General features: G+C 51.5%; 1 protein-coding gene and 1 long non-coding RNA gene across 3 annotated transcripts; both read left to right on the top strand.

Annotated features, from left to right (window-relative positions):
- Nucleotides 1–8,430: 8,430 nt before the first annotated feature.
- On the top strand, nucleotides 8,431–13,744 carry LOC311516263. Of its 2 annotated transcripts, XR_014710371.1 has the most exons (5): nucleotides 8,431–8,623; nucleotides 10,153–10,356; nucleotides 11,845–11,964; nucleotides 12,504–12,584; nucleotides 13,475–13,744. It is a non-coding gene; the product is annotated as an uncharacterized lncRNA (long non-coding RNA). The 2 variants fall into 2 exon arrangements; XR_014710370.1 differs by lacking the exon at nucleotides 11,845–11,964.
- Nucleotides 13,745–22,477: 8,733 nt separating this feature from the next.
- On the top strand, nucleotides 22,478–27,518 carry LOC311516447 (cathelicidin-2-like). Its single transcript, XM_084620519.1, has 4 exons — nucleotides 22,478–22,902; nucleotides 24,393–24,500; nucleotides 26,099–26,182; nucleotides 27,193–27,518. The coding sequence occupies exons 1-4, from the start codon at nucleotides 22,525–22,527 to the stop codon at nucleotides 27,325–27,327; spliced, it is 705 nt and encodes a 234-aa protein (XP_084476645.1). The 5' UTR covers nucleotides 22,478–22,524; the 3' UTR covers nucleotides 27,328–27,518.
- Nucleotides 27,519–27,655: the final 137 nt, after the last annotated feature.

Below are 27,655 nucleotides of genomic sequence, written 5' to 3'. Positions count from 1 at the left end.
CCTATTAATTTCATTGAGTGCCCCCTGGTTACTGTGTTACGTGCAGGGGTAAATAACAATTCCTTATTCTCTTTCACCAGACCAAGACTGGATGTATTGCTAAAAGCTCTGCTCTAGGAATTGTTTGGGTGAAGTTCTGTGGCCTGTGCTATACAGGAGGTCAGACAAGATGATCACAATGGTCCCTTCTGGCCCTAGAATCTCTGAAAGGCTCTGGCAAGGGTGAGCTGCCAGAGCCTTTCCCCCCTACCGGAGCCTTTTCCTGCAGCAAGGACCCTACACTACTAAAAATAGCAGTGTAGACATGGGAGGAACCGCGTGGGCGTGTGGATAGCCATGCAGGGCAGTGGTTCTCAACCAGGGGTCCGGGGGCCCCTAGGGGCCTCGTGCAGGTTTCAGGGGGGCTCCAAGCAGGGCCAGCATTAGACTCGCTGGGGCCCAGGGCAGAAAGCCGAAGCCCCATCGCATGGGGCTGAAGCCCAGGCCCCTGAGCCTCACCACCCGGGGCTGAAGCCGAAGCCTGAGCAATGTAGCTTCGTGGGGGCCCCTGTGGCATGGGGCCCCAGGCCATTGCCCTGCTTGCTGCCCCCTAACGCCAGCCCTGGCTTTTATATGCAGAAAGCCAGCTACTGTGGCACAGGTGGGCGGTGGAGTTTTTATAGCATGTTGCGGAGGCCTCTGAAAGAAGAAGGTTGAGACCCTCTGATGTAGGGTACAGACCCTAAGGTTTTGGCTGGTCGTTACTCTACTCGCCTAAGAAGTGCCTCACCGTCTACACCGCTGTTTATAGCCATGCCAGGGTGGCACGCAGTGTATGCATTCTACATGCCGCCATAAAGCGTGTGCAGAGTAGACGTACCCCTCGGGGCACAGAGGCCCGTGCTTTCTTGCATAGGTAGGCAGGATTCCCTATATCATGTTGTGCACAGAGGGATGGCAAGATGTCCTCCAGGACACAACATCCCCTAAGCCCTCTGCATTCCTTGCGCTAGTTCGAAGAGGGAAGGGGCAAGATTTAGCCCGTGCTTCACTTTGCATCAGTGCACACTACTGGCCAAAAGCCCTTCATACAACAAAATAGGTCAAAATTTAAAAAGGAGGCAACTATGTTATGTCAGAAAGCAAACTGCAGTGTATGGATGCTGACACGCAGAAACCATGGTTCTCTGCTCATTTATAGCAACATAGGAATTGCCACATGGGCTCAAACCAATGAACCATCTCTGGTATCCTGTCTAAGGCAGTGCCAGGTGTTTCAGAGAAAGTTACAAGAATAAGCAATTATGGAATAAACGGGCCAGAAAGGAATTTTCTTCTTGACCTTAAACACCACTTTCTTCCCAGACTCCAACAGAGTTAACTCCTGATTCACATCAGCACAAGTGAGAGGAGAATCAGGCGCAGAATGGGGTTTAACTTTGCAACCTCGGACAGGAGTCGTGGGCATGCCAGGAAAAAGGACTGAACTATCCGAGATGGAAAGAGCAACAGTGAGGGGTTTTTCCAAGAAGTATTAAAAGGAGCCAGATTACAAAAGCCCGTGGGCCTTTACCAGTAGGGTGGTCAACAGTAAGTCTAGTGTTTTTACACAACTACTCCTCTGCAATAGTGTTGCAAGGTTATTTCTAAAGCAATCGGTTGTCAATATAATTACAGAATGTCAGAAGAAGGAACAGAGAGGAATTCTAGCCAACTGCCAAATAAACGGAGGGAAAACCGTACCACCCTCTTTCATTATCTCAACTGACATTAATAAAAGAGAACTCTCTACAGATGACAGTAGAAAGCGGCTATCACCAGACAATGGGTAACACATTTGACAAATTCAGAAGCAAACACTGTACTGAACTCAAGCTGGAAAAACTAATTTAAGAGACAATTTTCAGAGTAAAAAGAAGAGGAGTACTTGTGGCACCTTAGAGACTAACCAATGTATTTGAGCATAAGCTTTTGTGAGCTACAGCTCACTTCACTGGATGCATGCAGTGGAAAATACAGTGGGGAGATTTATATACATAGAGAATATGAAACAATGGGTGTTACCATACACACTGTAACCAGAGTGATCAGGTGAGGTGAGCTATTACCAGCAGGAGAGCGGAGGGAGGGGGGAAACCTTTTGTAGTGATAATCAAGGTGGGCCATTTTTCAGAGTAACAGCCGTGTTAGTCTGTCTCAGAAAAAACAACGAGGAGTCCTTGTGGCACCTCAGAGACTAACAGATAAATAAACAAATACATTTGTCAGTCTCTGAGGTGCCACAAGGACTCCTCGTTGTTTTTGCTAATTTAAGAGGGACGACCAAGAGCATACAGTGCATTTGTGAGATTACCTATTTTCCAATACCACGTGCATTATCCCAAGATTGATTTCATTCTGCTATCATGAACAACATTAGCTGGAGTAATGGGAGGTGAAATAGAAGCCAGCTGCTGTTAATGACACTGCACCACATCACAGACTTGGTAATTAAGGGTATGTCTACAGACCAATCAGACTCTGCAGCTGGCCCATGCCAGCTGACTTGGGCTCGCAGGACTCAGGCCAGGGGTCTGCTTCACTGCTGTGTAGACTTCTGCGCTGAGGCCAGAGCCCTGGTTCTAGGACGCTGGCAAATAAAGTGTCACAAAAATTTCACCCAGCTCTATTCCCAACACTGAAGCAGATAAGCTCTGAGTGTCTAAGACAATACTCGGTACCAAAAATATGAATTAAGTCAGCTGTAGCAGGCACCAGCAAAATCTGCGTTATTTAAACTCCAAAAGATACATGAGCCATGTACCCAGGCCATTCAAACAAACAGGAAACAAAATAAAATCCCATTGGTGTTTAGGTCAGGAGGAGGGAATCTGATAGGAAGCAAGGGGATATTAACAGAATATGCCATTAATTACTCCAAAGCAGTTTTTGTTGCCCTGTGAGCTGCATGCGTTATGGGTCAGAAGCTACGTAGCAAGGAGATTAGAGAGGACCTGGATGGGAGATCTTCCAGGAAAACCCAGGTCCTCTAATAGGGATGATTCAATAGCTGGGGCTTGTAACCTAGGGCTACCGCAGCGCACAGACACTTCCCCCCACCATGGGCCCGCCCGCTGCAGCAGGATGTGGCTGTGTCCCACGTTAATCCTGCACTGGCTCTTCATCAATATGCATTCGACACACCTGGAACACGCAGGTTTATCTGTGTTCCCTATGCTAGAGCATTTAATACTCCCGCTCAGTAGTCAGGGTTCAGTGGGAAGCAGCCATACCCCTTGTCTCCTGGCTAGATGAGATGGGAAGGGGGCCTGGAACTCTATTCTGTTGTTACATGGGACCGTGGTCTGGAATAGACTGGGATATTGGTCATAAGATATTGGGATATTGGGATATTGTCCAAACCAGCTTAACCACTTGGTATGGAATCAGGCCATATGCTCTGATTTGATTATTCACAGCAATAAGATTCACAGATCCATTTGTGCACCAAAGTCCAGATAGCAGCGTATAGATGGGTGTAGTTTGGTTATGGGCTGGTGTAATTGTGCCCTCAGTAATATGTACATTCCCAGCAAAACACCTTATACAGAGTACACCCAATTGTCCACCCCTTGCATAGGCCATTGATTCTGCTTCTCCATAGTCATAGGAGAGTGGCACATCCAAACATCTTCTATTGATTTACACTATTTTACACACACCCCCATTAATTCCCAGTGAGCTCCTCCCCTTCTCATTATTTCCATAGGGCTTGTGGGGACCACCTTAGTTGCCATTCCATTTCCAGGTACCACGGTAGCTATTACACAGGTGTTGGCCTCCTAGTTGAGCATTTTGCATTCCCATACACATCTCCCCCCCAGGGTCAGCCTTTTGAAGCCATCCCCGACCCATGTCATGAGATTTTCTGTTCATTAAAACACAACAATGCTAGCAACAAGACAAACACCACAGACAAACACAAAACACAGATCCATGGTATTGTGGGTTATTTTTCCGCTGGTGCCAGCTTGCTTGTAGAGTGTCTGAAAAACAAAAGAAACAATTTCCACCCCCTGGTGGGGACAGATTATTGCTTAATAATAATAATACCACTTTATTTTACAAATTTCCTTGCTAATTGCAGGAAAAACAGAAGTATTACCTCCAGGCTGTCCTTATTTTGTTCTATAGTCAGGCTAGTGAACTACCCCACTCACTGGTCATTTATGAAATTCATGAGGTGGTGTACCCCAGTTTCCCCTCTTGTACAACAGACCATGTTTGCAATAGTTTCTCTGCTGTACCAAGCATTAAGTTTATTCTCAGGTAATAGCTGACAGACAGCTTCAGATTTTAGTACTACACACAAAATTCGTTTTTGCCTAACATCCCTTGCACTGTGATTACTCTTTTTTACACAACTGTACCCCGATTACACTTCCATCTTGTACAACTAGACACAACCAGGGGTAGCCAAGTTAAGTTCCAATAGAAACCCCTTACATCCTTTAGTGATTTTGATTACATTACCCAATACTCAAATAATTTTGATCAGATTATTTCTCCGCCTGCTGCCTGCAGCAGTCCCTTATAGACCATTTCTGTGGGAAAAGGGCCCATTTTCCTTCAGAATAACTGTAAAGCCTTCTGGGGTCAGAAACATAGTGGTGGTAGTAGCCACTCTACCTGACCCCCTTGGATAATTTAATTACCAAGCTTCCATCCAATGTGACTGCACAGAGTTGCACATACAGTTACATTTATATAACTGGATTTTATCATTAAACAAAAACTTCCTTCTTGTAACACCACAACTGTTACTCTTTAACATCTTCACAACAGTTACCTTTTACCATTTCCACAACTCCCAAATGTTTACTTTCCTGCAAACCCTGTATTATCAATTCCTGCAAAAGCTATTTGTAACTCACTTCTTTCAATCACTTACTCCTACATTTAGTTCTTTAAGGCAGTGCAACTTGTCTGTAACAACTTAGCCACCAAGTACAATTATTGCCACACAGCTGCCTTAACCTGTGCTGTCTTTACTGTGACACTGTTCAAAGAGGCAGTAAAACATTTGTCTCCATGGATGCCCATGGATCTTTTACTCCAAAAATTCCAGTGGAATACAGCAGACCTCCGTCATACTTTGTCCAAAATAACCAAAAACAGCTCACATAAGTATCCAAAGTACCCTCCATTAAAGCTTCAGAAAAACAAAAGTGTGGAAAGGCAGGGGGAGAGATGGAAAGAAACCAATTAAGCCTGTCAGGTCAGTTTAAAGTATAGGCTACCTGCAGCAAATTAAGTAAACCGAGAAAAAGAAGAAGGAAAAGAAGAAAAGGACATAGCTAGCTCTGAGCCAAGAGTAGGTTCCCTGGGTTGAAACAGTCGGGAACCCTTATCCCCAGGTTCTCATCCTGGCTCTGGGAGAAGAGTGGGAGTTGTTACCTGCTCCTGCAAACCCCCTGCCATTTTGCACTTTGAAACTTTTTTTTTTCTTCCCCTTCTTTCTCTCCACTCCCCCAGGACCAAGTCCCAGCTCCAGTCTCTAAAGGTCGTCTGTTAACTCTGCTTTTGACTTTAAACCCTGTTGTGCCAAATCATCTTTAACTACCCCTAACAAATTTATAACCCTCCAGCAGCCCTTGCTGAAGCAGCACCAAACTTGATAGATTCCTGGCAGCTTCCCATAATGCTGCCCTTACTTCAAACCTCTCACAAGCAGACTGAAGAGCCTCCTTTCCCTGGAAGGCATCTAGTCCCCATGTGCAGGGACCTTCTTCCGCTACCCATATACCAAGGAGGGTGGGCTCCTCAGCCACCCCCCATCCCTCTGGGTCCCCTAACACTTCCTCCATTTTCTTTTTAATCTCATCCCAGGTTGACCCCAGCACCTGGTATGGGCCCTGGTTCTTCCTTATCCATTTATCCAAATCCTTTACCCTGGCTTGCCAGAACCCGCAACTACCATCACGAGAATTCGCTATACCCCCTCCAAGCAGCTGCGCGGACTGTTGGGGAGGGGGACTTACCGGCTGCCACTCACCTATCCGATACTATCTATATCCTAACACCCCCACCAAAAATAGCTCAAATTTGGCTGAATCCTATGGACAAAAGAGGAATTTATTTGCTCTTCTGAATGTAAAAAATACTGCCTTACTAGTTAGCACTGGAAAGAAAAAGACATGCCGTGCCATTGTGCAGCAGTGGAATGGAATTTCCTTTCATTGCTAAGGTGAGAGCCGTGATAGATATCGCAACCCCACACAATGGGTTTGCGAATCATCGTGTCTTAAATTTATGTATCACTGTAGGCCAGGTATTGTATGCAACTCCCGGGGAGGGTTACCAACAACTCCTCCAAGAACCAAAAACAGTGCGGGGTGATAAAAGTGAATCACGTAGGTTGTAAACATCCCCTGGGGCTTCCATATACTGGTTCAGACTGGGTTTTCCAGAGGCCAACAGCCAAAGATCTAGCAAACGACCAGGACCTTTTGTTCAAGGAGGCCCCAACCTTTGCAGAAGAATTGGAAAGACTTTGGCCCATTAGGGCCCAATAAAACTGATAGGCATCTCCTTGTAGGGTTAGTGTGTGTTTACATCTGTTTATTGTTTATTATCTGTTTTCTCTGTAATGCTTTTGCCTCACAAATAAAGATGCTTGCTTAGAAGAGCTGTAACTGTTTGTAGCTTGCCCAGTACTGAACTTGTAACTGCTGGCAACACACTGTTCATAGCCCTCGGAGACAGCAAAGCACAGGACTGGCTGGTAGGCAGGCTGGCTTGCTGGGAATACCACAGTATAAGGCAGGGAGTTGTGCAGACTTAAAATCCCAGCTCAGAAGGGAGCAGGACAAGGGTCCCTGCCCAGAGACAGGTGATAGCTGAGACCCGACTGGGCATTCTTAGAGTGGACTATGGAGTCGGGGGGGGGGGGGGGGATACAGGTGTAGTTACCCTGAAACTGTGACAAGAGTGCATAACCTTCTCTATGCTGTGTCTTACTCTGAACCTGGCAATTTCCCATCCACTGATTGTAACTATAACCCAAGGCTGCTGGAAAATCGCTAGAAGGCTTCCAGTAAAATTCTGAATCGGATAATCCATCTCCTCTCTGCTCAGTACTGGGCAGCCCAGGCTTCCTGGCTACATACCACACCAAAGCCCTTGAAAACTTGCCAGAACAGGGCCTCACTAAGACACTGCAAGTTTTCCGTTGGTGCTGTTGAACTGCTGCGATAGAAACACCAGGCATTCAAAATACCCTCTTACCATCTTCAGATAGATCACCGCACTCTTACTCTTAACCTGGGCCCAGGTTGCCCCTCCTGTGTGAAAAGCCATGGGTCAGGGGACATTTTCTGAGGAAATCTCCATGACGATTCCCCTGGGAAGACCAGTGGGGCCTGCCCCCAAACCTGGGGAATTTATAGGAGCCCCACTCTGGGGTAGGCCACTGGCAGGATGGCACCATTAGAGCTATCCCTGCTCTCTCCTCCCAGTCAACTTGGATTCCACCCCCTCCCCAAGAGAGGACCCAGGCCTGTACAGAGAACCCTCCACAGAGCCAGGATCCCCCTGGATGGTGGGATCCCCCAGAGGATGGTGCCTCCGGTATTTAAATTAAATGGCTACTGGGGATCTGATTTCTTTGCTGGTCACTAGATGACCTCCTGAGGTCCCTTCCAACCCTGATATTCTATGATTCTATGATAGTTAGGTATCCCCAGCAAACCAGTTATTCAGTCTTTTTGTCTTGGGCCTGGTCTACACTTAAAAATTAGAGCAACCTAGCTACGTCACGCAGAGCTGCGAACAATTCCTTGCCCTGAGTGGTGTACTTCGGTCAGCCTCACCCCCTGTGTAGAGGTGGCTAGGTGAAGGGAAGAATCCTTCCATCAACATAGCTGCCACCTCTCACCGATATGGTTTAATTAATTAGACAGAAAAACCCTCTTCCATCGATGTGGGAAGCATCCATACTAAGGTCCTACAACGGCACCACTTCAGCAACTGTCGTGTAGACAGGTCCTCAGACAGCTATTCATAAATGTCAGTGACCGTGATTAGAATAATGACTATTAGCAAGTACAAGCCGGTCACCTCTGCTCTTCTGTCTTACCCCGTTATTTGTAATGGATGCTGTTCAAACTGTGAGAGGCTGTCCATTTTCTGGTTGCAGCTGTGGGATGGGGGAGTGGGTTTTGTCCCCTCAGTTGATTTTTTTTGCTCCCCTTATTGCACTGACAGATACACGGCAAGGTTTCGAAGCCCCTCTCTTTGCAGGCACCGGCTCGCTGGCTGACAATGCTTTCCTGTGGGAGAAGGGGAAAGCCACAGCTTTGAGGAAGAGCTGCGCGCAGAATGAATAAGCCAATCATTCCCCCTTTGCACAAGGCTGCTGAAGAGGCAATGTATATAAAGTGCCCAGGCACTGCACTCCCACCTTACCTTGAAACAAAGAGGACCAAGGATGGCGAGCTGCTGAGCGGACCTGCTGCTGCTGTTGCTTACCTTGGCCACTGCAGTCCCCGTGCAGCCCCCTCAGCCCTACGAGAAGGCCATCGCCTGGGCCATCGACTTCTACAACCAAGGACCGACGGTGAAATACGCCTTCCGCCTCCTTACAGCCACCCCTCCGCCTGAAGTGGTGAGTACTGAAGGGTTCCCTTCGCTAGCTGCTGTTTGAAACCCAGGCAGGGACCCGGTGAGACATGATTCTCCCTGACCCTGGGCCCTCGTCCCCTCTCGCCCGGATCACTTGGGGCCTGCTCTGTAGCCCGTGAAATAAACTCCAGTGTGGGTTGGATCAGACCCGCTGGTCTTTCGCTGTTCTAACAACGTTGAGAAGCGGTGTGGGCCAGTGGCTGAAACACAGGATTGGAACTGGGGGCCCCTGGATTCTCAACCTGGCTCTGCCACTGACCTGCAGTGTGACCTTGGGCCTGTCCCATCCTTCGGCTGCCTTGTGTAGTTAAACGATAAACTCCTTGGGGCAGAAATCTCTGCTTGTTTCTCACTATATGCATGCACAGGAATTAGCTCAATGGGCCCCCCCATCTTAGAGGAGGCCGCTAGATGCTAACAACAGTGACGACCCTGTCAACTTTGAGACTTCACACTCCCCCAAATTTACAACTCAGCAGCAACCTCCTAAGGGCAACCGGTCCCACTCCACTAATCAACCTGTCCTCAATAAGAATATCCAGCTCTTATCTAGCGCTTTGCATCAGTAGCTCTCAAAGGAGGCCAGTAGCATCATCCCCATTTTACAGATGGGGAAACTGAGGCACAGAGAGGCGAAATGACTTGCCCAAGGTCACCCAGCAGCCAGGAATAAACCCCAGCTCATTAGGAATTAATGAAGCCGGGATTGCTTTCTATCCCCAAAACAACAGACACTGAAATAAAAAGGCATTTCAGAAGGGTTAACCATGGCTGGTCATGGTGGTGGGGGTGCTGGTGGAACAGGATTAGCCTGACATACTGCACTCAGGTAGACACTGTACATACAGCATTACTGAAATATTCAAAGCTGGTTGAATGGTGCAGTTCTGTCCTACCAAATCCTCAGCGCTACATCTCAAGTAAATGCAACATTCATCCCACACTAATGAATACCAGTGGATTGCTTCAATATGCATTTATCACATCACATCTGAGATAAGGATTAGACACTGACATAGAGACTAGGAACAACAGGAGTTATATAAATTGGGGTATATTTGTATAAAGGGTACAAAACTTTCCTGTTTCAGGTTTAAGCCAACCACTACCTGCTGGAAGTTATGGACACCTTTCCTCTATGGCAGGTTATTCTGTAATTGTCCAGTAGGGGACTTTGATACCTTCCTCCGAAGCATCTGGTATTGACCAATGTTGGAGACAGGAGACCAGAGTAGCTCAATGGTCTGATCCACTATGGAAATTCTCACAAGTAAGCTCACTGCAGAACATTGACACAAGGCTATCCTCTGCCTCCATCCGCCACATGATACCTTGCTTCATACCCAGGGTTTCAGTGGGACTGCTCGTTTAAGGGCACCAAGGTTGGGTCCCAAAGGCTCAGGCTGCATTTGGTGCATGCCATCGGCTGCTGAACAAAGGCAGTGGTTGAGCCCAGCGTGAAGCTACTCACCATGAGACGGTTATCTTGTTCCTTTACTGGTTTTCTCTTAGGCCCAGGGCACCATATCGAATACTCTTCAGATGCATCCGATGAAGTGAGCTGTAGCTCACGAAAGCTTATGCTCAAATAAATTGGTTAGTCTCTAAGGTGCCACAAGTCCTCCTTTTCTTCAGCTGAACTTCACCATCATGGAGACCACATGCTCAGCGTCAGACAAAGCCCCTGTGGAGCAATGCGCCTTCAAAGAGAATGGGGTAAGGAACAGCTCTGGGGGTGGAGATATTGCCATGTTCTCTTGTTTAGCGCACCTCTGCTGTGATGGGCAACAAGCTCTACTGAGTCCCCGAGGGTTACAGTGGACACCTGACAGGCTTTCACTGCCTTTGGCTTTACATTGTGATGTTATGAACTATAATGATCCAATGAATCATCACAGAACCTGCTGAGCCAGATTCACTGCTGTAAATGAAGCTGCAGGTTTCTTTTGCTTGTTCCAGCAATGAATTTAGGGGTGCTGTGAACAGGGGTGCTGGAACAATTTGAATAGTGAGGGTTCTGACAGCCATTGAACCAAACTGTGTAACCCCTGCATATAATGAAAACCACTTCAAACCAGGGGGAGCGGCAACCCCCCCAGTACCCCTATTCCAGCACCTATGCCAGTGTGATACTCACAACTCAGAAAGATCTGTTCTCAGCTTCAGTCAGGTCTGTCAACCCACCAGCCCTAGCAGGGGGAAAAATTATGCTGAAGTTCAGGGAAAAAATATCTGTGACCCAAGACAAAAGATGGAAGCCCCGGAACTAGAGATTCTGAAAATGGGGCAGGACAGAGGGTTAAAAAGTTCCTGGAGAGAACAAATGGCAGGGAAATGGACCAAGTGATGTACTGGTTCTCTGCCACCTCTGCCCTCTGGGATATATGTGTGTTTGTTTCAGGTGAAGGGAGGGATGCAGATTCCCAAGGGTTTGGCAAACAATTTCACAGCCAGAATTTCAAAACCAGCCTTTCGTTTTGGGCGTCTCCATTTGTGGGGTGCTCAGCTTCAGGCATGCAGACACCCAAAGTTAGGCACCTGACATTCACTGTTAGGCCCCTAACTAAGCATTTGACTTTCAGAGGTGGCGAGTGCCCACTTGAAGCCCCAGTCGAAGTCAATATGAGCTACGGGTGCTCTGCACCTCTGGGGAAAAAAAGCACAACACAGACCCACACTTCCTAACTTCCCCGAATGTCTTCAGCAGTCCCCAGACTGACTGAATATCAGAACAAAGGGAAAGAGCCAGGGAAGATCAAATAGAAACATATGAAAGAAGTCAGTAAGTAATGCCAGCTGCTGACCAGATTTCACCTCAAACTACAGCAGCTGCATGGTCTAGTGGACAAGGCAGTGACACAGGGTGACCAGATAGAAAGTGTGAAAAATCGTGACGGGGGTGGGGGGTAATAGGCGCCAATATAAGAAAAAGCCCCAAATTATCAGGACTGTCCCTATAAAATCAGGACATCTGGTCACCCCACAGTGACAAGACACAGATTCAGTGATTTAGCGCGACAGGAGGGGTGAGGTCTGATCCACACGTGCCTGAACACCTGCTTCCAGATGTGAGTGGTGGGGTGGTTTCCATCAGGAGAGAAGAGGAGGGTGGTTTTTCTGCTAAACGGATCTGTTTTGAGTTACTGCACCATGTGCTACAAGCCGAGAGAAGCACCTTTCTATTTCTTTCCATTTTCGCACAAGAACCAGTCAAACAGATGAGCAGAAACAAGACCCTCCTCTCTCCATATGGAAACCCCCCGCATCTAAGAGCAGACATCCAGGAACCTGTAGATCGGACCTCAGCCCCCCTGTGGAAATCAGGTACGTCAACGCTGCAGCCGGGAGGTGCCATCGCGGCACGGACTCCAGCCGGTTTGGCTTGAGCTAGATCAAAGCGAGCTCGAATAACCGCAGCAGCCAGGGTGGCTCTGGCTAGCGGCTCCCGTGTGATCCCAGGGTGCACTCAAGCGATGTCTGCACTTACAACACTACAGTGGCACTGCTGAAGGGCTGCCCCTGAGCTGCTGCAGTGCTTCAGTGTGGACAGCAGTGACGGGCAGGGTTCTCCTGTCGCTGTCGATAATCCACCGCCCCAGCTAGGGCGAGGGAAGAATTCTTGCACAGAGGGCCCAGCACAGAGGGCTAGGTGGGCATAACTACATCTCTCAGGGATGTGATGTTACCCCGAGAGACGTAGCTGCGCCGCTGTAAATTTGCAGTGGAGACCAGCCCTCAGATTCCCCTAGATCTACCTAGATCAAAGTGACCTGGGGTATCCCTATGTGAGCTGCAGCCATACCGCCCCAACTGCCGTTTAGACAGACTCTAAGCTTTTGTCTCCTCCTCTTCCTCCCTTGCAGCTGGTCAGAGACTGCTCAGGACACTTCACCCAGGAAGCATGCCCTGTCCTTGCAATCACCTGTGACGTCGCCCCTCCACAGGTGAGCTGTCCAACCAGATGATTTGGGGGGCGAGAGAGGGGAGAACTTATACCTTGAACGAGTGGGGCTGGGGCAGCATCTCCCCGGGGTGAAAATGCCACTGGGACATCTCCTTCTGCTTTGGGTACATTCACCTGAAAATACACCTCTGCCAAACACCTCCCCCTACCTGGGACCAAGACACCCCAGGGAAGGCGGATGTCCGAGATGGCTCTTTGTCGCTGCACGGCCAGGTCTAACAAAATGAGTGTGTGGATTTCAGCAGAAGATCCCCTTAACCTCACACTACAGACATTAGGTCCCATGTTGGCTTCCCGGTCTCCCCACAATAGAATCTGCCTTAGCTGGGATGGGTCAACCCTCAGTCTAAGCCATAGAGCCTCATCCAGACATCAAGTGAAGTCCATGAGAGTCTTTCCACTGAATTCAATGAGCTTTGTTTCAGGCCTGGAGAGAAAGTAGTACATGATTTGTATCCCCATAACGTTTCCCCAGAATATCAACCCTCCAGCTGGGAATCCCGGTTCCTCCCCAGCACAGACCCCATTAGTGTGGTGTCATCCAGCAGCCAAGAGAGCTTTCCTCCTGAAAGCGAGCCCTTTCCCCAAGTGCCCAGCAAGAGCCCCAGCTGCTATGGCAGTTGCTTCTCCCGGGACGTAGAATTCCAGCCATCCCTTCCTGGCCATTCCCAGCTCTTCTTGGTCTAGCTCCAGTCTCAAACTCAGCTCCCCAGCAGGGGCTGCACAAAGCATGTTAGAATAGGCCTCTCCCCTCCCCCCCCAAACCAGCCCTCAGAGATTTGGCAAGGTGCAGATGATGAAGTGGAACACCATTAGAAGCCAGGTAGGTCTCCGTGGAGATGCTAACATACTTCGTTTCCCCCCATACAGCCCGTTCGCGTCACCAGGTGGTGGCCCCTTGTGTGCTTAGGCGCAAAAATCATCGGTCATGGCATTTCCTTTTTCCACTCGAAGAATTAATCCAGAGATTGAGGAGGGGAAAGCAAGCTTGTCAGACCTGCCTGTGACCCACGCTGGAAGCTTACCAGGAATCAAGGCGCAAGTCAGAACCGCCTCAGGGATCGCACTTTTCCTCGTGGCCTAGCTACCCCCTTAGTCCAATTGCATCTGCTAGGGCTTCTCTGTACAATAAACGGCTGTTCACAGACCCATATGATTGTGAATGTTTCCCCTCACCCCTCGCCTTTCCACGCTGCCGGGAGAAGGGACAGGAATTAATCCCCCACCTGTGCTTGCGGGCAGTGGAAAGCCCCCATTAGGCACTGAGCTGCCCCTCTTCCCCGGCCCATTGCCAGGGAGGGACAGAAGCCCAATGCATGGAATGGCTTTAACATCTGGACTTCAAGTCCAGCAGGGAGCTGAGTCACCGCGCTAAACCCAGCACGCGGGCAGAGCCAATGTAAGAGGCCCGTACCCTGGACTCACCCAGCTTAGTGACATGGACCTTGGGCACCTCTTGCTTCCATCACTGCAGCTCCAATGGTGCAACCAGCCACGCCAGGGCCCACAAAGTTATGGGGGCCCAACCAGGGTCTGATTTCAAATGCAGGAGTCCCAGGCTGGAGATCTCTGGGGATTGCACCCCTGACTGGGTGGACAGGACCCAGGCATCTGGCAGCCTGTATACCCACTGCCTGAAGGTGTAATCAGATCATAGATAGATAGAACCCAGGCGTCCGTGATCCAGGGGGAGGGCTGTCTGTGCTGGTGCTGCAGGGGGCTGCTGGCCATGGGGTGCTCCTGGATCTAGCCCACGTGTGTTCCTGCCACTACCAGCAGTTACGCCACCATGCTCCACAATGGAGAGAGGCCCCGGAGGAAAGCAGGACCCGCCGGCCATGCGGGGCAAATGGGGTGGCTAAGATGGGGTGGGGGGGTCTGTTTGGAGTGGCTCCAGGCATGAGCAGCCAGCAAGGACAGATGGGGAAGCCATGGTGGCACCGCAGCACTGGGAACAGGTGGGGGACCCAGCAGGCAGAGACAGGGGACACAGGCCCCCCTAGAGATGAAACACAAGGTAAAAGCACCGGCTCCTTTGTAGGGGGTGGAACGGGGAGGGGGGAGCTAGATTGGAGCCAGAGGGGGACAGGTTGGCTAGATTGTCGGGCTCAACGGGTAGTGATCAATGGCTCCATGTCTAGTTGGCAGCCGGTGACAAGTGGAGTACCCCAGGGGTGGGTCCTGGGGCCGGTTTTGTTCAATATCTTCATAAATGATCTGGAGGATGGTGTGGATTGCACTCTCAGCAAGTTTGCAGATGATACTAAACTGGGAGGAGTGGTTGATATGCTGGAGGGGAGGGATAGGATACAGAGGGCCCTAGACAAATTGGAGGATTGGGCCAAAAGAAATCTGATGAGGTTCAATAAGGATAAGTGCAGGGTCCTGCACTTAGGACGGAAGAACCCAATGCACAGCTACAGATTAGGGACCGAATGGGTAGGCAGCAGTTCTGCGGAAAAGGACCTAGGGGTGACAGTGGACGAGAAGCTGGATATGAGTCAGCAGTGTGTCCTTGTTGCCAAGAAGGCCAATGGCATTTTGGGATGTATAAGTAGGGGCATAGTGAGCAGATCGAGGGACGTGATCGTTCCCCTCTATTCGACATTGGTGAGGCCTCATCTGGAGTACTGTGTCCAGTTTTGGGCCCCACACTACAAGAAGGATGTGGATAAATTGGAGAGAGTCCAGAGAAGGGCAACAAAAATGATTAGGGGTCTGGAACACATGACTTATGAGGAGAGGCTGAGGGAACTGGGATTGTTTAGTCTGCAGAAGAGAAGAATGAGGGGGGATTTGATAGCTGCTTTCAACTACCTGAGAGGTGGTTCCAGAGAGGATGGTTCTAGACTATTCTCAGCGGTAGAAGAGGACAGGACAAGGAGTAATGGTCTCAAGTTGCAGTGGGGGAGGTTTAGGTTGGATATTAGGAAAAACTTCTTCACTAGGAGGGTGGTGAAGCACTGGAATGCATTACCTAGGGAGGTGGTAGAATCTCCTTCCTTAGAAGTTTTTAAGGTCAGGCTTGACAAAGCCCTGGCTGGGATGATTTAGTTGGGGTTGGTCCTGCTTTGAGCAGGGGGTTGGACTAGATGACCTCCTGAGGTCCCTTCCAACCCTGATATTCTATGATTCTAGGGGAGGGCAGTGGCAGCAGAACTGGGGGTCTGGACTGGAGCTGCTGAGGCTGGATAAGTGACGCATGGAGCTCAGGGGGTCTGGATCAGAGCTGGGTCCAATGCGGGATTGGAGCAGCTGAAGGGATCTGAGGGGAAGGAGCTGGGGGAGGGCTTGTGGGGGCCTGAACCAAGGCTGGGGGGTGGATCAGGGAAGTGGGGTCAGGAGGGGAGCTAAAAGGGCCTGGGGCAGGGGAGATGAGATCAGGGCTGGGAGAGCCTAGGGCTGGGCTGATGGAGGCTGGAGAGGGGTTGAGGGAGAGCTGGGGATGGGGCGGGGGCTGGAAAGGGGACCGGATTGGGGCTCTGGGGAAGGGAGCCAGGAGCTGGGTGGGCTGGAGGATGGTTATTAGTTACTGTACTTGTACCGCCTTTGCACCCAGAGGCCTCCAGCGACATCAGGGCCCCAAGGCGCTAGGTGCTGTACAAAACCAGCTTGAGCAACGGGCTCTGCTCAGAAGAGCTGACAGGCTGAATGGCCAAGACAGACAAAGGCTGGGGGGAAAGGAGGCGCCATTAGCCCCAGTTTACAGAGGGGGAGCTGAGGCCCCAGGCCAGACAGGGAGTCTAGGACCTAGACTTCCTGATTCCCAGCCGTGTGCCTTACCCCCAAGACCAGCCTTCCTTTCCTAAAGGCTGGAGGAGCTAAGGGTCTGCAAACTGACTCCTAATTGGGGTGGCTGTGCAGGGGAGTCTCCCTCCTTTTGGCGTGTTGTTACTGGCTTTCCAGAGGCTGCTTTTGGGGGTGGTTCTGTGACTGGCCCTCCATCACTGACCTGTCATTGCCCCAGGCCTCGGACTGGCCCCTCTCTTCCCCCAGGCTCGGCTGCCGTCAGGCCGAGCGACTCTCCCCTCCTGGGGTCATACTGCTATGAAGCCAGCCGTCAAAGGGTCTGGTTCCCTGAATGTGCTGCCCCGTCATATCAGAGCTCAGTGGTGGTGAGCAAAAGGGCTCCCACCAGCTGGGGGAAGCAGAGTGAAACGGGGTGGGCGGGGAAGGGGGGTCAGCTCAACGCTGGCCCAGCCGAGGGGGATTGGGAGCTGGGGGGCAGCAAAGGGGAGCTCCCTGATGACTTGAATCCCTGCCTGAAGGCCCCTCTGAAAGTGCTCCAGCCTCTCAGCCCCCCATTGTGCCTGCCAGGCAGCCCCACGTCAAAGGGTGGCCAACCCCTGATGCTGCTTTGGAGAATGGGCCACACGGAAGGGACACCAGCCTGGGCTGTGGACCCAGCACTTGGAAGATGGAAACGCAGAGCCCCATTGCCCCCAGGGAAAGGAGCAAGAGGCAGGAAGAGAACCCCGGGCCTGCGGGATTGATTTCACAGCATGATTGTCCGTTATCCCCATCTCTCAGGGACACCATGGAGGATTCATTCCAGCCCGGGGTTTGGCTGCCCCCTTGTGGCCGTGTTAATTATAGCCGGTATGGGATGGCCGTGATGAGACACGGAGTCTGGAGTCTGCAGCATCCAGGGTACTTGGCTCAGTGCTCCCGGGATGGCCTGAAAAACACCCCGTGCTGCATCCAAAAGGCTTTACTCCAGCACTGCCATCACTAGGTTGTTATGTTCTGGGGTCCTGAGAGGCCCCAACCAAGAACAGTGTCCCATTGTGCTAGGTGCTGTACAGACACATAGTAAGAGAGTCCCTGTCCTGAAGAGCTTACAGTTTAGAGAACACAAAGTGAAGGAGGGGAAACAGAGGCAGAGAGAAGATCAGCAGCTGAGCCGGCAGCAGACCCCAGTTTCTCTGGCTACTAATCCAGCGCTCTATCCCCTGGACCATGCTGCCTTCCAAGAGCCACCAGCGCTGATCTGGTCTTTCTTTCCTCCACAGCGGGGGGCCGCAGAGCTCATTGGGACTCAGCTGTGCGACATACTGAAACTAAACGCTGTGTGGACCTCCCAGGTCACCCAGCGCTGCTCCAAACCGAACTAGCTGACTGACGTTTGAGCCGGTCTCCGAGCAAGCCGCAGCAACGGGCCACAGGCCCCGTGCATGGTCTCAGCGTCTTTCATGGCAGCGGAGCTTGTCTGAACGATGCCAGCTGTGGTGAGACCCAGGGAGCGGGGCTGATGCACGTGTCCCAGTGGAGACCCAGGCGGGAGGATCCCTGCAGCAGAGACAGAGGTGAGCTGGAAACAGCAGCAAACAGCACTGGGAAGGCAATGACTCAAGTCAGGCACGCTAAGAATTCAGGCTGGTTCACCCTTGGGCAATGAATCACGCTCCCAGGAACATTCCTGGGACAGTGCAAGGCTCCCTGACAGCCTCTCTGATGAATCCCAGACAGGGTGAACTTACCCAGGATCCCATCCCGTTACTGACACCGGAGGCCATTGCACTTCCCCGATGAGAACAAGACACAGTCCTGGGGCTTTAGATTTCAATCTAAACACTCATTAATTACTATTAAGGTCACACCCAGAGGTCCCATTCAGGATTCACGTCTCATGCTTTACTTTACTTGCTTTACTGGGCCTGTTCACACGCCAAGTAAAAGACAGGACCGGCTGGGAAGAGACTAGTGCCATAGAGTTCGGGGCAGGATCTGAATTCCTTGGGCTTCCTTGGGATTTTACTTTAGGTTCATCAGTACTATTAATATTAGCTCTTATTCAGGGCCGTTAAGGGTCTCTCTCTCTCTCTCTCTCTCACTCACACACATGCACACAAGTTGGCTGAGTGGCAGCTGATTTGCTTTGCAATAAGTGAAGCTTCCTGTGGGAAGATCACTCAGGGACCCAGAGTGAAGATCCAGTGACTCGAAGTTGAAGTCACTCATGTTAACTTGTGTTAACTCTCCCAGGAGGGGAGAGTCGCTCGACCTGACAGCAGCCGAGCCTGGGGGAAGAGAGGGGCCAGTCCGAGGCCTGGGGCAATGACAGGTCAGTGATGGAGGGCCAGTCACAGAACCACCCCCAAAAGCAGCCTCTGGAAAGCCAGTGACAAGGTGCCCGTAAGTAAGGTGCCCGTTTTTAACAATGAGGGCAGCCGAGCTCTGGAAGAGCTCACCCAGGGGATGTGGTGGATTCTCATCTCCCAGAGCCTCTCAATCAAGAGTGGCCATCTTTCTGAACGGCCAACTCTGGTTCAGTCACAAGCTACCAGACTTGGTGCAGGAATCGCTGAGTGAAAACCCCTGAAACCCAAGATGGAGTCTAGAGACATGTGGTCTGGCCATATGCCCTTGTACAGTCACAGCAGCCGTTACTTGGAGGCCGTCTGTCGTGTTCTCAGGCAGGCTCCCCGGATGGGAGATAAGCTTCTCTTAAGGCCTATTGTTTTTTCTTCATGGCTCATTACCCTGAATAGGCCCTACCCCAGCAGCTGTCTAGACTGAAAGCATCTTGTCTAGTGGGCATTACACAGGTGTAACTACATTTGAAATACAGATACATGGTCAATATTCATAACTTCAGATACAAAAATGATCCATGCATACAAATAGGATAATCACATTCAGCAAATCATCACTTTTCCAGTGACACCTCACATGACTTACCTTGCATTATAATTATGTCATAATCCTATCATAATAATATCACTGCGAAGAATATTGATTGCAGTGTCACACCAGAAAGCCTGGGAAATAATTCTCTGGAGTAACTCAGAGCCCAGCCCATCCAGTGTCCCGTTTCCAGCCATTGGCGATATTTGCTACTATCTGCAGCTGCAGATCCGCTACATGCCACTGGAGGCAGTCTCATTGTACCCTCCCCTCCATAAAATCATCAAGCTCAGTTTTGAAACCAGTTAGGTTTTTTGCCCCCACTGGGAGTTGTAGGAGCTAAGACAGTTTTTAAACAGGTGGAACTAAAAACCCTCCAAATCCACAGGTGAACGCAGCCCAATGTTTAGAAAATTCACAGATCCGGATCTAAATTTGAAAGCTGTTTCCAATCTGCATCACAGGCCAAACCCAACCCCTCGGTAGGTCCAAGGGCCTCTGAGCGGAGGAAGAATCAAACTCTGGATTCGACCACCCAATGCTAACGGATAATACAGTAAAGCAGTTTCACAGGACACTTCCCCATGGCAGGAATTCTGCCCCTGTTCTTCACTCGTCCTCACTTATCCTGGTTTCACTCTAACAACACAAGGAATTCAGGGCCAGGTTTTCAACAACACGTGCCATGGAAAGCGGGTAAGTGCCCATAAAAACATGATTGGCTAGCAACCGCTGAGCAGAATGACCGCATTTGTGTGTGCACTCATCCATGCAATTCATTATTGATCCATGCAATTGCAGGAATGCACATGTGCCTAGCTTTCTGGAAATCAGGCCCTGATCCCTTACAGCAACGAGCACCATCCCTCTAAGGGCAGGCAAATATGCAGGAGATATTGCAAATTCTATGGGATGCTGAAGCCCCGGTTGCATTTGAGCAAGAAGGGGAGGAGTGTCTATTTCCACATTCAGCATTCGAGAAAACAACCCGGACAGTAATGCTGCATGACATCTGGGGTGCGGGCCCCACCATTCACCTGCCTGGGGTTCTGTTCGATCTTAAGTTTTACAGAATGGTGGAAGGAAACAGCACAAGATATGTGCCCTTGTTGCCAAGAAGGCCAATGGCATTTTGGGATGTATTGCCACCAGATCGAGGGACGTGATCATTCCCCTCTATTCGACATTGGTGAGGCCTCATCTGGAGTACTGTGTCCAGTTTTGGGCCCCACACTACAAGGATGTGGAAAAATTGGAAAGCGTCCAGCGGAGGGCAACAAAAATGATTAGGGGGCTGGAACACATGACTTATGAGGAGAGGCTGAGGGAACTGGGATTGTTTAGTCTGCCGAAGAGAAGAATGAGGGGGGATTTGATAGCTGCTTTCAACCACCTGAAAGGGGGTTCCAAAGAGGATGGAGCTCGGCTGTTCTCAGTGGTAGCAGATGACAGAACAAGGAGTAATGGTCTCAAGTTGCAGTGGGGGAGGTTTAGGTTGGATATTAGGAAAAACTTTTTCACTAGGAGGGTGGGGAAGCACTGGAATGCATTACCTAGGGAGATGGTGGAATCTCCTTCCTTTGAAGTTTTTAAGGTCAGGCTTGACAAAGCCCTGGCTGGGGTGATTTAGTTGGTGACTGGTCCTGCTTTGAGCAGGGGGTTGGACTAGATGACCTCCTGAGGTCCCTTCCAACCCGGATACTCTGTGACTCTATGTGCTGGGTTTGTGTGAGGACAGTCATCTCTCTATAGCTGGTGCTAGAGAACCTAACCCCCTAATGGATTCGTAACCTCTGTGGATCAGGCAGCGGGGGACACACGCTGAACAGCAGAGCACATCTGAGAGGCATAGGCCTGCCGACGAGGGGAGGGCAAAAGGGGCAATCACCGGGGTGGGCCAAAGGGCTCCTAGGCGGGCGCAGGGTGTTACGAGCAGTGGCAAAGGCAGCCGAGCAGGTATGTGGAAGCCCTGGCTGTCATAGGTGCCGAGTTTCTAATCTGCTGTGGGGGGGTACCGGCTCCCCCCGGCTCCGCCCAGTTCCCCGCACACGCACCACCCCCGCCCTGCTTCTTTCTTCCCCTTGCCTCTTCCTGCCCCCACCTGGCCCCATTCTGCCTCCTCCCCTGAGCACGCTGTGGCCTCGCTCCGCCCCCCAAGTGCCTCCAGATGCCGTGAAACAGCTGATCCGCGGCAGGCCGTATGCACTGGGAGGGAGTGGGAAGCGCTGATTGGCTGGGGGGAGGGAGAGGTTCTGTTGGGGGGCTGCCAGTGGGTGCTCAGCACCCACCATTTTTTCCCCTGTGGGTGCACCAGTCCCGGAGCACCCACGGAGTCGGCACCTGTCCTGGCTCTGCCGGAAGACCGTGCTGGGCACCAGAAGTGCAGGCGCACCAGCCGCCCCACGGGGCCCAGCTCCTGGCGTGGGTGCACCAGCCGACCCACGGGGCCCAGCTCCTGGCGTGGGTGCACCAGGCCAGCCGCCGCACGGGGCCCAGCTCCTGGCGTGGACACCAGGCCAGCCGCCCCACAGGGCCCAGCTCCTGGCGTGGGTGCACCAGCCGCCGCACGGGGCCCAGCTCCTGGCGTGGGTGCACCAGGCCAGCCGCCGCACGGGGCCCAGCTCCTGGCGTGGACACCAGGCCAGCCGCCCCATGGGGCCCAGCTCCTGGCATGGGTGCACCAGGCCAGCCGCCGCACGGGGCCCAGCTCCTGGCGTGGGTGCACCAGGCCAGCCGCCGCGCGGGGCCCAGCTCCTGGCGTGGGTGCACCAGCCGCCCCACGGGGCCCAGCTCCTGGCGTGGGTGCACCAGGCCAGCCGCCGCACGGGGCCCAGCTCCTGGCGTGGGCGCACCAGGCCAGCCGCCCCCTGGGGCCCAGCTCCGGCCCATCCTCCACGAATCAAACCCCAGCCATCCCGTTGCAGGGGGCCCATTGACTGTTCTGCCCTGAGGCCCGGAATTGCTGTCAGGGAGCCAGGAGAGGCACCTGGGGGTTTTCAGAGCAGGAACCAGAGCCTGCAAAATTTCCCTTAGCAGCCCCAGGAACAGTGTGAGCCTATTAGCTTACTGGCACCGCAGTGGTGTTGCCTTGGCAGGGGTGATGACAACAGGTGAAGCAATCAATCCAAGGTGAACGGGAGGTCAGGAAATTACAGATTCTTGCCTCATCGAGAGCCCGCCCCCTCCCCTTCCAGCGTGTTGGTTTTTTTGCTAGTGAATCCAAGTGTTTTCAGCAACATCAGAAAATCCGCACCCTCTCCCTCTCCCTCAATCAAGCAGCTCCCTGGGCGGGCATGCACCAATTGGCCAAGAGGGGGATTCTCGGAACTGAAGGGAACCTGCCTCCTTCAGGAAAGCCCGAGGGCTTTCACAATCCATCACAGGCCACCTTGCATAAGGGACCAGAGGAGGCAGCGCATAAAAGGGCTTCCCCTAAGCCCACAGGGCTACATTCCCAGCTCACACTCCAAGGCCTAGGATCGAGGATGGAGAGCTGCTGGGGAGTCCTGATGATGCTCGGGGTGGCCGTAGCAACCACCGCATCACCTCCTCTTCCACAGCAGATGCTGAGCTACGAAGAGGCTGTTTCCCTGGCCATAGACGTCTACAACCAAGAGCCACACATAGACTTTGCCTTCCGACTCTTAGAAGCAGAAGCCCAGCCTGACTGGGTAAGTACCTGGGGACATATGTAGTCAGTGCTGCTGGATATCAGAGACCAAGCCTTGGGACCCTGAGTTGTGACAGTCCCCTAAATGTATAGGCCATCCTAACCCCCTTCTTGGCTTGTAGATAGGGCCGGCTAGTTACAACGCAGAAACTTCTTGCTTCCTGCGAACAACCAGCCGCACTTCAAATGCCGCATCATAGACCAGCCTCTCGTTTTGATTTAATGAGATAGGTGGGAATGGTCCAGCAGGCCCCCTCTTGATTTCACCCCCCTACACCCGAGCACATTAAAACGGTGCACCTGCTGCTCTCGCTGGACTTCAGCAGACGTTGGGGGTGGCTCATAACGCCAAGGATCAGGCCAGTTGTGTCGGCTGTTAAGTGGAGCAGGCACGTACTGTCTGCGTGGCAATAGCCAATGAAAAATCAGAAGGATGCTGAGTCTGGAAGTTTTCCTGGGCGGGGGGGGGGGGGGGGGAATAAAGGTCTGGGTAGATCCTGGGGCTCCGAGCAGAGGTAAAATCCCACTCTCAGCTAGCGCGTGGAGTGACCTACTGCTGGGCCACTCCCACTGCCCAGGGATTTGAGGAGCAGGTTTGGATTGTTAAGGCTACAACGGGGGAGTCTCTCTGAGTCCCACGACAGAGGTTAGGGTTACGACAACCCTGTGTGATGGTTACAGGGAGAGATGGGTTAGGTCTTGCGCTCTGATTTACAAACTGGAGCTTTCTTTGCAATCTTGCCTGATTTTTCCAGCCTGGGTCAGGTTCCCTTTTCTATATGTGCACATAGCCCTTTGTTAGTAGTCATATATGCAAAGGCGGAGGGAAACCATAATGTGACTACATTTAGAATCCTAGACCCATCGGGTTACAAGGGACCGCAAGGGTGATCTAGTCCAACCCCTGCCAAAACGCAGGATTTGTTGTGCCTAAACCATGCCAGCCAGGTGGCTAGCTAGCCTCCTTTTGAAAACCACCGGTGCGTCTTTTCTGTGTTTGCACGCTGCCTAGCACAATGGGGCCTTGGTCCCCGAGTGGGGCTCAGAGGTACCATGCCAATTATAATCAGAGGTGGCTTATGTCTCATTGTGTAATTAACGGGCAATGAATAGGCTAGAGAAGTCTTATTCACATATCCTTAAACCATGTGCAACAATATGATTTATTTTCAATGTACAGCTACCGCCCGATTGAATGCTGACAGATACCGCAAAAGCTTGTTTCTCTCACCCACAGAAGTTGGCTCAATAAAAGATATTACCTGCCCCCCCCCCCGACCTCGTCTCTCTAAGATACCTCGATTGCAATAGCGCCCTTTGCCGTGTATTAGTTACCTGCCAGCAGAGGAATTTCCTGCTGCACGCACTGGAGAGGTTAATTTAGCAGAGCGTCTCAATGACGAGAGTGAATGCTCCCTAGCAGATAAATGCACGTGGGAGCATTGCTACTGACCAGCGCAGAGTTAATGCCACGTTTTAATTTATTCTCAGGCCGCGACCAATGAAACCCTCCAGCTGCTGGAGTTCACAGTGAAAGAGACCGAGTGCCCTGTGTCTGAGAACCTGCTCCTTGATGAATGTGACTTCAGGAGCAACGGGGTAAGGAGATGCTCTGTGTTTTGAAGTGCTCCGTTTCCTCCTCCTAAGGATTGGGAACAGGACTGGGTTCTTGATGTCCATCCATTCTCGTTATTCCTAAATTCTATCCGGTATCCCAGGGAGCATCTGGGAGAGCCCCATAAACTGCAGCCTTCCGCAGCTTTGTGTTTGAGGCAGAGAGGTCCTGAGCCCTGATGGATTCAGATCAGAATCCAAACTTTTCCTCAGTTAAAGGGGGCTGGGATAAAGTACTAGGTTCAGGCTGGTCATTTTGGCCCAGGTAAACAACCCCCTCCAGAAGCCAGCACACCTGTGACAAACACAACGTTCTAAGGCTGCTGGCTGCACCCTGTCCTAGCTGTGTGGCAGCCTCCCCATGGACCCTCGAGATGGCTGCACCTGTAGGATGAGAAGGAGCAGTTCCAGGAGAGGGAGGATGGGCGTGTGGTGAAGAGCACTGGACACGGACGCAGGAAACCTATGTTTAATTTCTGGCTCTGCCATAGAACACCCTGTGCATCTGGGCAAGTCCCAGCCTCTCTGGGCCCCAGCTCTCCGCCTGTCAAACAGGGAATATCCCTTCTCCCATCCCTTGTCTCTTTGTGGGTGTCTGCCTGTGGCTCTCGCATCATACTACTATGACCTAGCTCTTACACCGCACTTCTCAGCCGGAGATCTCAAAGCTCTTCCTGGTCTTTAATGTAGTTATCCTCAGAGAAGTGTTATCCCCAATTTACAGACACAGGGAGACTCAGTGACATGCCCCAGGGAATTGAACCCTGGAATCCCTAGTCCAAGGGCAGTCCTTAATTGCTAGACCAGCCATCCTCTGTGGCAACCTCTATCTCAGCTGGGCTCTCTAGGCGCTACCATAAGGCAAATAATAATTAACAATAATTCCAGCTGAAGGCGCTTAACGAAAAGGCCCTAAAGAGAGCCAGGCCTTCCAATCCTGTTGTCCTCAGGACTCTAGACAGCAGGCAGCGTGACTGCGGGTCCCGGAGGCAGACAGAGTGGGCATGCTTGACAGCTTTAGCAGCTCCTCTTTAACGAGTCTGTCTCCCGAGCAAGAAACCGGGGGCATTTCAGAGAGATTTCACTGCAGCTCGAGAACTGAAATTCTGGAGTGTTCCCCGCTCCAGTCCCTCTCCCTTTGATATGTACCCATGGCCCCTGTGAGTGTCCCTGGAGATGTGGCTTCATATCGAGGGAAGAATGCATCCCCTCCTTGAGCTGCACGTGACACATTATCTGTGGCGATTCACTTGACTGCTGATCCTGGTCCCAGCAGGCAGCTAGGACAGGGTGTAGCGGGCAGGCCGTAACCCCCCCGCATGACCACTCTAAGACAACTTGCAGGCCCTTCCTTAGACGAGATGTCTCCCAAGAGTCCTGGGAACAAGATCTGTCTCCTCTGGGACATGTTAACAACAGAGGGACATCAAACACCAGAACACCTGGAACGGACCAGACACTTTGCTAAATGTCCCCTGCTCAGTCCCATGGGGGTTTGGTTCCACTGCCCACCTCTCCGCTGGAAATAAACCGATGGGACGTCCGGTGACACTGATTGTCTTCTCCTCTTTCCTCCCTTGCAGGTGGTGAGAGCGTGCTCAGGAACCATCTCCACTGAGCCGGAGGCCCCCTTGGTTCTGCTCACCTGCGACACGGTGGCTCAGGAGGTGAGCTTTCCATTTGGCTGGTGTGGGGCAGACTTGGGCTGGGTCAGAGAGTCCCCACTGTAATGCTATCCCCAGGATGGCTGCCCAAGGGCATGCGCTTGGGGCATAGTCACAAGAGAGGCTCTGGCCTGGTCTGATTGGCCATTGTATTTTGCAGCCCCTCCTTCCACTGCTTCATAAGGAGTCCGACACTCCCCATATTTTGCAGGATTGAGGGGTGGGCACAGGGTTTGGAAAGTCAATGCTAGTGACAGTACCTGGCTCTTCTATAGCACCTTGCATGTTCAAAGCACTGTCCAGATGTGAACATTGAGGAATATTATGGGATAGAATCACTGATTCCAACACAGGACTTCTCTAAATAGACATAGGGGCCTGCTGCATGGCTTCTCTTCCCCACAGCAGGTCCCTCCCCGCTATAGAGAATCCATGCTCTGCAGGTAACACGCACAACACCACATCTCCCACACTTGGGGGGAACTGGGTTAGAACCACCATTACCACCACCAGGTCCCTTAGCTCCAAACACACAGGCCTTGGCCTCTTGAGCCAGAGGAGACCTCCCTTAGATAGTGGCAATACTAGGTCTCCTCTCCTTCTTATAGGCAAAGCCACTAGGGGACACCATCTCACAAACACACACGGAGCTGGAATATTACACCACACAAGTGGGCCAACACAGCCAGATCCTGCACAGCAATAAGAGGGGATATAGGGCCCAGATGAGAGGTTTATGCATCAGCTACTGGTGAAGGATTAGTCAAGCAAGTGAAGCGATGCTCTTAGTACCAGACTTCCCAGGTTCAGTTCCTGCTCTCAGCTCAAGCAGGACAATTCTGCTACATTCTTAAAAAAGGGGAGTCCGAACACCGTATCTAAATGGAGATTTCCCCCACATTGCAAGATGAAACATGCAAGAGTGGGGCAGGTGTAGGGGAAGGCAAACCCTGCCCTTGCAGAGCAGATGCCAGTCTCCCAGGAAATGCTCACTGGCTTTTCTCTCTTTCTAGCGTACTCGTGTCAGGAGGTCCATATTCAGAAAACTCAGGAGGAAAATCAAAAAGGGCCTTAAGAAAGGGATCCAGCACCTCCTGGCTGGTGGAAGACAAGGCCTACTCCAAGGAGGAAGACCAGGAATGATATAGAGAGCCATGGGCTGCCACTCCACTGAACCTGACAGCAGCTCTCCGTAGACCCACATTGGACGAACAAGAAGCCTGAAGAATCACATCTGACCATCTTTGGGCAAACTCCTGCCAGTGATAGCTGGGTTGTTAATTCCATGTGGTTCATTATGCGCGTTACAATAAAGTATGGTGGCGTTTTAATTTGTAAAGTATTTGCCGTTGTCTCTTTACATCCCAGCACCGAGCTGTGCTTTCCCATCTGTGCTGGGGAGGGACAGATGACACACTCAGGTGGGGATTTGAACCTAAGGAAGGCACCTGTCCTTATTAGCAAATGAAAAACACT

The sequence above is a fragment of the Lepidochelys olivacea genome (genome assembly GCF_965140295.1).
Source record: "Lepidochelys olivacea isolate rLepOli2 genome assembly, chromosome: 2".
Taxonomy (NCBI): Eukaryota; Metazoa; Chordata; order Testudines; family Cheloniidae; genus Lepidochelys; species Lepidochelys olivacea.
The sequence above is the reverse complement of the archived record's forward strand: the minus strand, read 5'-3'. Positions and strand labels throughout refer to the sequence as shown.

What these genes read in the sequence shown, in the direction of transcription:
- LOC311516447 (XM_084620519.1), top strand. Translation starts at nt 22,525, where the DNA reads ATGCACCAATTGGCCAAGAGGGGGATTCTCGGAACTGAAGGGAACCTG. An exon ending in CAGAAGCCCAGCCTGACTGG is followed by an intron (nt 22,903 to 24,392) that starts GTAAGTACCTGG and finishes ATTTATTCTCAG; the next exon opens with GCCGCGACCAATGAAACCCT. An exon ending in GCGACACGGTGGCTCAGGAG is followed by an intron (nt 26,183 to 27,192) that starts GTGAGCTTTCCA and finishes CTCTCTTTCTAG; the next exon opens with CGTACTCGTGTCAGGAGGTC.